The following is a 9,100-nucleotide window of genomic DNA, read 5'->3' as shown; positions in this document are numbered from 1 at the left end:
ATTTGCACACACTGTACATGGATTTTTCTATTGTGTTATTGACTGTAACTCTGTGTTGTTTTTGTCGCACTCCTTTGCTTTATCTTGGCCTGGTCGCAATTGTAAATGAGAACTTGTTCTCAACTGGCCTACCTGGTTAAATAAAGGTTAAATAAAATACATAAATAAATACAATTGGGGAGGATGGCTGGAGTGGAATAAGTGGAATGGTATCAAATATATCAAACACGTGGTTTCCATGTGTTTGATGAAATTCCATTTGCTCCATTCCAGCCATTATTATGAGCCATCCTCCCCTCAGCAGCCTCCACTTGTGTAGGTGTTATGTGACATGAACATGTCAGCAGTTTGATGCCTTCTAAAACACGTGTTCCCGTTAATTCATGGAGGTATCTTATGGGCTAGGGAGACGTTAGGTGACTTGGTGAAAGGTATCAGTAGCCTCACTAGGCTTAATTTTGACATGAAGCAGTCCCCATAGGCATGAATCAGAATCACTCCCATTAAAACAGTAGCCGACAAACTGGGTGAAGGACACTGTCTACTGTTGTAGCCCTCGCTTCTTCTTTTGTGGGGTTTATCGGCGGTTGACATCCAACTGGTACCTACTATACTGCTGCGCCCCTATCTCTCGGTTATTGTTGTTTAAACATTTACCAATATAAGTATAAAGGGGTTCCTGCAGATGCAGGAGTTACGGGCTGCAATTGCACATTTCTCAGAAGCGAATGGTTTCCACTAAATAGCATAGCCACAAAGTCACATTTGGCTATATCGTAAAAATGCATTTTAAAAAATGTACTTTTTGTCTTAATTTAAGGTTAGAGTTACACATAATGTTTGTAGTGTGGTTAAATAACGAAGAGACATTTTAAAAATAGGCGGAGTTTATGACTTTGTGGCTGTGGTAACTAGTGACGAACGAAGCGAATCAGGCAACTGTAGAATTCAACACGGCTGCCTTGTACTGTCAGTAGGGGAGTTGTTTTCAACTCAGAAGCGGAGAGCTTTTCACTATCGAAATCCGGAGAGAGATACAATTTCGTAGTCTGGGCCTCTCAAGCAGACCGCAATGGCTCAGTGCGTACAGTCTGTGCAGGAGTTCATCCAGGACTCGTTTGTTCCAATGGTGGCTGTCCTGTGCAGCGAAGATGCGGAAAAAATGACTCGTAAAAACAACCTTAATTTCTCGGAGCTGTTAAGACCTTTCTGCCGGTTAACCTCCGAAGGTAAGGGCTTTTATACACACCAACTTGACGTTTTCATGCTCGAACTTCCACCGTACACAAGGGGAATCTAAAATCAAGCTATTGCGACATTTGTGTGTTTTATGTCCACCGTTTTTAGCTAACTATTTAACATTAACGTAGCATGTTATCCTAGCCAGCTAAGCTCGCTAACGTTAGCTAAGCTAACTAGCTAGCTACACTCCATAGCTACTGCCGTCACTTTGGCAGTCAAGTCAAGTGACAGGAATGGTTAACCAGTAGCAGATGTGGTGCTGAAACAGAGGCCTTTGTCTTGTTTCTTCAATGTGTCACCCGATAGGACACGATATGTCCGCCATTGTCGTACGTCTGCAACCGTCTTGGGTGTCTTTGCAGCTAAATGCCGTTAGCAAAGAAGGCTTCCTGGTGTCAAAGGACTGGGAAGAGGCCCAGTTAGACTAACGTTAAGTGAGGCTGACAGGGACGTGGGAGTTAAGCGCCTCCTGTCATACTAAGTTGTTTTGCTGCAACTTGAAAGTAGACTGTCTGCTTTCTATTTTAACAAATTTCAAGCGTGCTTAGCCAGCTAACAGCCAGTGTTACTGACTTTTTATTTTTCCTTTATTTAACTAGGCAAGTCAGTTTAAGAACAACTTATTTTCAATGACGGCCTAGGAACAGTGGGTTAAACTGCCTGTTTAGGGGCAGTATCTGACTGAGCTGTGGTAGGCAGAAGCAGGCGCGTAAACATTCATTCAAACAGCACTTTCGTGCGTTTTGTCAGCAGCTCTACGTTGTGCGTCAAGCATTCCGCTGTTTGCCTTCAAGCCCATCAACTCCTGAGGCTGGTGTAACCGAAGTGAAATGGCTAGCTAGTTAGCGCACGCTAATAGCATTTCAAACATCACTCGCTCTGAGCCTGTGGTTGTTTCCCTTGCTCTGCATGGGTAACGCTGCTTCGAGGGTGGCTGTTGTCGTTGTGTTCCTGGTTCGAGCCCAGGGAGGAGCGAGGAGAGGGACGGAAGCTATACTGTTCCACTGGCAATACTAAACTGCCTATAGGAACATCCAATAGTCAAAGATTAATGAAATACAAATGGTATAGAGGGAAATAGTCCTATAATAACTACAACCTAAAACTTCTTACCTGGAAATATTGAAGACTTGTGTTAAAAGAAACTACCAGCTTTCATATGTTCTCATGTTCTGAGCAAGGAACTTAAACGTTAGCTTCTTACATAGAACACATTGCACTTTTACTTTCTTCTCCAACACTTTGTTTTTGCATTATTTAAACCAAATTGAACATGTTTCATTATTTATTTGAGGCTAAGTTTTATATAGTTTATATAGTTCAAATAAGTGTTCGTTCACTTGTTGTAATTGTCATTATTACAAATACATTTTTTTTAATGGGCAGATTAATCGGTATTGGCTTTTATGGTCCTCCAATAATCGATATCGGCTTTTTTGGTCATCCAATAATCGGTTCCCGGCGTTGAAAAATCATAATCGGTCGACCTCTAGTGGCAGCATTATTTTGTGGGGGTGCTTCGCTTCAGGAGAGACTGGTGCACTTCACAAAATAGATGGCATCATGAGGGAGGGAAAATTGTGGATATATTGAAGTTAAAGCTTGGTTGCAAATGGGTCTTCCAAATGAACAATGACCCCAAGCATACTTCCAAAGTTGTGGCAAAATTGTATAAGGACAACAAAGTCAAGGTATTGGAGTGGCCATCACAAAGCCATGACCTCAATCCTATAGAACATTTGTGGGCAGAACTGAAAAAGTGTGTGTGAGAAAGGAGGCCAACAAACCTGACTCAGTTTCACCAGCTCTATCAGGAGGAATTGGCCAAAATTCACCCAACTTATTGAGGGAAGCTTCTGGAAGGCTACTCAAAACGTTTGATCCAAGTTAAACAATTTAAAGGCAATGCTACCAAATACTAATTGAGTGTATGTAAACTTCTAACCCACTGGGAATGTGATGAAATAAATAAAAGCTGAAATAAATCATTCTCTCTACTATTATTCTGACATTTCACATTTTTACAATAAAGTAGTGATCCGAACTGACCTGAGGCAGGGACTTTTCGCTAGGATTAAATGTCAGGAATTGTGAAACCGAGTTCAAATGTATTTGGCAAAGGTGTATGTAAACTTATGACTTCAACTGTACTTGTAAACTAGCACTAAGCCAAATTACTAATACAACTGCCATTTAAAATTCCAGGTTACTCATGGTCTGACAATGAAATGTCCTGGCTACCTTACTCTTTATGTAATCTAGTTAGCTATGTACTTTCCAACTGATATCCATAGCTACCATATAGTCTTGCTACAAAGGCCTAGCAATCACATCCATAGCTACCATGTTTCTTTTTTCTATGGCTCATGTGAAATTGGAAAACTGTCATGTTTTGGAATAAACAAGACTGGGTTTTAATCATCAGGCTATGATAAAATCACATCCATTATAGTCACTGACCTGTAATAACCCTGGTTGTCTTATTACCCCTTTCGGGCCTCCCGAGTGGCGCAGCGGTCTAAGGCACTGTCCATTGGTAAAATAATAAATAAATAAAAATAACCTCTCATAGACACATAAGACACCATGTACATTAGATTTGTGGAATGCATAGCTTACATATTCTGCTCAAGAGGAGAGGATTTGGACTAGGGGTTTCCTATTGTCTTCCTGCACCTGTCTCCCCAGAGGGTCACAGCCCTACATTACAGCACGGTTGTCACAGCTTCCTGTAGAACAACAATAGACTTACTAACAATTAAGCAGCTGCTGAGCTGGTGTTGTGTGTATTCTGGGGGAAATTCCTCAAAATTGAGATGTTACTCCCGCAAACAGGTTGTGGCATTCTCACACATTGTTTACATACATTTAGCTTTTCAGTGGTCTGTATGTGTGTGCTTGCTTTTCAGTCAAATGTAATCTAATTTCTGTAGGAATGTTTCCAAATTGCTGACAGGCCAGACAGACTTAAGAGGAGGACACAAAACACTTCGCTATGGAGAAGTGCCATAAGTGTTAGGCTACATGACCATTTGAATGTGAGTGCTTTGATGTCTGGCTGTCCAAACATGCTGCCTCATGATAATGTTCCTACTGCATGAAGTTGTATGGACACTGTTTCTGTGGATCCTTCATGCAGTAGTCAAAAGTAGTTGGGTGTTTTATATTACCTTAATTTAGTCTCACATCCACGTCTCTTCACACGTTTAGCATCACCCCCCCCCCCCCCCCCCCGTTGTTAAAATTTCAAATTATTTTCTTCATTTGACTGTCTGTATCTGAAAGGAAAAAAGAGATGCACACTTCAATCAACACTCTCATGTGGTTTATTGGTGACATCTGAATAGCCTATATTTTCTCATGTCCAGCTCAAAGACATATGATGTGTGGTTGTGAGTATGTAGCCTAATCTTTTCCCATACGGGTCTCTCAATAGGTCACATGAGGGACCCTAACAACCAGGTGCAGGTGGTGAAGAACCTTCGCATCAGTGTAAACAATGTGGTTACACGCCCGTCTGTCCCCACCTCCGGCGTCCATAGCCCCGCTCAGCGACGGCTCCTCAGCGAGGTGGTGTCGGCGAGCCAACCAGCAGAGGGGGGTGTGGCCAATGTCATCACCGCTGGAGACTATGACCTTAATATTAGTGGTGAGTAAATTGGGCAGAGAAAGAAGGGGATGAGCGTGACATGGGTAAAGAATGGAGTGTTTAATGAGTTATAGGAATGCTGTTTTTATTGATGATGAATGTGATACTTGTCATGTAGTTTCATAGACTGTCCTGCAGATGGCAGCAGACACTCGGGAGAGAGGCATGACTGGAAGGATTTATTTTAAAATAAATTGTTTTCCAGACAGACAATAACAGCAAACATATTGCAATATGGGAGTGATTTACATGTTAATTTATTTAGTTCATTTTGTAATTTATGAACTTCTCGTTTTATTTTCTCTTTTATTGACCTGGACGGCCCTTGGGTAAGAGCCTACTTCAACCTCTGTCCTCTAACCTACAACGTTACAGGTCAAGCCGTTTGACAGTGGAACAGAAATATCCCTAAACACTTTTAGTTACCTGAAATTTAGCTCAGATAAATGCTTTTTGCAGGATATATTATTTTTCAGTGTATATAGCTATGTTTCCATCCAATTGATGATAGATTTTCATGCGGATATTCACAAATCTGCATGAAAACAATTTGTACAATTTCCCACCAGACATGTTTCCAGCAAATTGACTTGTTGCAGATAAAAGGCTGTATGAGGTGACTGCACATAAAAATACCTTTTGTAGTTACATTTCCATGTATCAAGAAAAAAAAAAAAGTTAAATGAGTTTCCATCTCATTTTCAAATCTACTGATGGTTTTAACACAAATATGCCAACTCTGGTATTGGCATGTGCGCTCAAGCCAACAGCTGGCAGATACAGTGCGGATATAGCCTACATGATGATACTAATGACAAAGGAGTTAAATATTTTTTTATTGTAAAGCGGCAGCCAAGCATTGATCATCATATCACCAGAATAAGACCCTTGATATTTATTAGAAAGGAGCATCAAGCTCATCGCCTTGCACATTCACCACCCTGTGAAGTTCATCATAGCTTATTTAATCTGTAGCCTAATAAACTGCATGCTTTTCCAAGTCGTAGTTGGAGAGCCACACGTCATCGCGTGACTCCAAATTTACTTCGATATGATGGTTGTTATATTCAATATTTGCGTGTAAGAGTTAACAACTACAGTTCTTGCATAATTAATTTTACCATTAAGAAAAGATCCCACGCGTATTTTGTTTTGTGGACATTTGGAAAGTTTAACCGCAACATTTGGTGTTTCCATTAGGCCTGTCATAATGTTTGCTCACAAAGATGTTGGATGAACACCTGGTTCATTATATGAATACACCCTAGAGATATTTCAGGAAAGTTAATGGAGATTCCTGTTCCATTTCCACAAGGAATGACCTTTGGGTAGCAGTGCAGCAACTTTGTGGTGACTCTATCAAAGCGTGTGTTTCCCCCTGCTGGTCCACATCCATAAACCTCTCCAATCCACTCTATTTCTCCCATCCTATTAGTGGACCTTGCTTGGATCAAACAGTCTCCTATAACCCTAACCTACAGTTAAGTCAACCCAATTATGGCTCTCCTATTTCTCCCTTAGACCTATGAATGGAGCATAGAAATGGTATGTTATGTCTTCACTGTTTTGTTGGAAGCTAAACTGGAAGCTAAGCTTATGATTTGGGCTAACCTTTTTTCCAAGCTGTAGGTCACATTTGTAGGTCAAAGTGGTAGCCATGGTGGTGAGAATGACCCTCTCCAGCAGCACAGTCTCATATACTGCTGCTCTTCCCTGGTTTTCCCTACAGTGGTCAACTAGCAACAACGTGGTATCTACAATGTGATGTATACTATCTATGATATTGGTACTGTGGATGAGCTATGAGTGGTAAACATCAGTGGGAGATCCTGTACAGGTAATGGGATGTTGTTAACGCTAGTCCCTGACTCTCTCCCCTCGTCAGATCGCTCTGTTAAAGCTAGCGTGCCCTGGTACAGTGACTGGAGGGGACACTAACGGAACTCAGCACCTCCAAGCATTATACAGGTACCTGTACTCTCATCTCACCCGACATAACCTCACAATATCTATGTAGGGGGTGGCCCTACCTCTCCACCTCTCTTCTTTCCCTTTACAGCTATCCCTCCCTCCGTTCTTCTTTCTCTCCGTAGCATAACTGTAGCAGACTGTCCTTCTCTCCTAACATCCTCCATTTTTATAATTGAAACTGGCATTTCCTTGGTTGGTATATTGGTTCCATTTTGCCAGGCAAGCTCAATCAAGCACAGCTAATGTATTTGAAATGGTTTCAAATAGTATTTTACACCTATGTATGAGCGTTAGTAGCATATAACTCCTGCGTCCTTCTGTTCTCTCTCAATCAGCTTTAACCTGTGGTCCTCTCTGAAAAGTAAGGTATAGGAAATGATTATGGGTGACACATGGTTTGCTTGTTTGTTAACAAGGTACAAACTACGCTATTAAAAGTATCAACTAATCTTTCAATGACTAATTTCAGGTTTGGCTAAACTGCCTTAGTACAAATATGGCACTAAATGAATTGTGCAGGACAGTGGACACATATTTACGCCGTTGTCTCTACATTTTCCAAAAGCGGACCTAGTGTTGTCTATAGTTTAGTATCATAATACTCAATACCAGAACAATACTGGAATGATACCATGGCAACAAATAAAACATATTAGCTAAAGTCACAGAATAACCACTCTGATTAATTTTTTTGAAACATTGAACAATATTTTGATAACTAGTAGAATAAATAGAATATATTCTATATTCAGCAAAAATAAAAATATATTTTTATATTTCTTATTTATCTGTTATTTTACCAGGTAAGTTGACTAAGAACACATTCTCATTTACAGCAATGACCTGGGGAATAGTTACAGGGGAGAGGAGGGGGATGAATGAGCCAATTGTAAACTGGGGATTATTAGGTGACCATTATGGTTTGAGGGCATTGGCCTTTTTCTTAGACCAGAGGAAAGAGTGCCTCCTACTGGCTCTCCAACACCACTTCCAGCAGCATCTGGTCTCCAATCCAGGGACTGACTAGGACCAACCCTGCTTCGCTTCAGAAGCAAGCCAGCAGTGGAATGGCAAGAATATCAAAAATGTTAATTATGCAAAACCATGTATGAGACTCGGCATACAAAATGTATTTACAAAAACTGAAATATAATTTGATACATATCAAGGTTAATCTTCTCATCTATGGCCATAATATAGTGTCAAATTACATTCTTTAGACCTAGGATTCATTACAGCTAACTATTTTGATGTATTAAATTAATAGTTACAAAATAGGAAATACTTTGAAGCTACTTTCTGAAGCTGCTATATTGTAATAGTCTATACGCAATAGAAATACAATGGAATTTACACAGCATAGTACATTTCACTTCCCAGGGTGCAATTCTCCACCCAGGGCAAGTGGCTACTGCGAGCAAGCCCAGTCTAAATATATTGCTGTCAAGTTATGAGTGCATTTTACATGATTTTTCACTTGTGTAATCGCATTATAATGCTCACATAAATGTCATGCTGAATATAGGCAGGTAGCCTAGTGTTTAGAGTGTTGGATTTATAAAGGTTGCAAGATCAAATCCCCGAGCTGATAAGGTAAAAATCTGTCGTTCTGCCCCTGAACAAGGCAGTTAACCCACAGTTCCTAGGCCGTCATTGAAAATAAGAATTTGTTCTTAACTGACTTGCCTAGTTAAATAAAGGTTTAAAATATATATATATATGTTCATGTCATTGTCACTCAAATAATTAAAACTTAGTAGAATAATGAGTTACATTGCCATGTGTATAAAAAAAAAAAAAAAAGTTTTGTCGTTTTAGAATGTTGATCTATGATCTCTCGCTTGCTTTTCAAAAGTTACTTGCGCTGTATGCATAAGCGCCGCCTGGCTTGAGACTGCCCCCTTGAAAAGATTCAGACAAATTACAAGACAGACTCGATCCTCTCAAATGGCATATGACGTGAGACACATTTGACAGATGTTCCTAAAGTAACACAAATTCTGGTACCAAACCATTTTTCATGTTCTAGTATCGGAAAAGTAGTGAAGTTTCGGTATATACCGTGCAGCACTAGACTGACCTCTGGTGGCTTTAGGTTCCCTTTCTCATGATTTCTCTGCCATACAATGATTCATGTAAATGTCTTACTGCCTAATCTTTTTGGAAAATGGACTGGAGCCGTGCCCAGAGGTTTATAGGTTCATCTGCATCATTGTGCTGTTGTGCCTGTGTTCTACT

The 9,100-nt window shown here is 40.3% G+C and overlaps 1 protein-coding gene across 6 annotated transcripts in view; it reads left to right on the top strand.

Moving 5' to 3' along the window:
* The first annotated feature begins 940 nt into the window (after positions 1–940).
* LOC123996712 (trafficking protein particle complex subunit 8-like) overlaps positions 941–9,100 on the top strand; it is an 85,211-nt gene continuing 77,051 nt past the window's right edge. For 2 of the 6 annotated variants that reach the window (XM_046300337.1, XM_046300335.1), the window contains exons 1-2: positions 4,753–4,891; positions 6,777–6,859. Coding sequence is in view for 2 of the 6 variants with exons in the window: in XM_046300333.1 (XP_046156289.1) it covers positions 1,073–1,229; positions 4,679–4,891 (370 nt within the window). In the remaining 4 variants the exon portion in view is untranslated. The other 4 variants (XM_046300338.1, XM_046300336.1, XM_046300333.1 and 1 more) reach the window with 3 other exon arrangements.

The sequence above is a fragment of the Oncorhynchus gorbuscha genome, linkage group LG15 (assembly GCF_021184085.1).
Source record: "Oncorhynchus gorbuscha isolate QuinsamMale2020 ecotype Even-year linkage group LG15, OgorEven_v1.0, whole genome shotgun sequence".
Classification (NCBI taxonomy): Eukaryota; Metazoa; Chordata; class Actinopteri; order Salmoniformes; family Salmonidae; genus Oncorhynchus; species Oncorhynchus gorbuscha.
The sequence above is the reverse complement of the archived record's forward strand: the minus strand, read 5'-3'. Positions and strand labels throughout refer to the sequence as shown.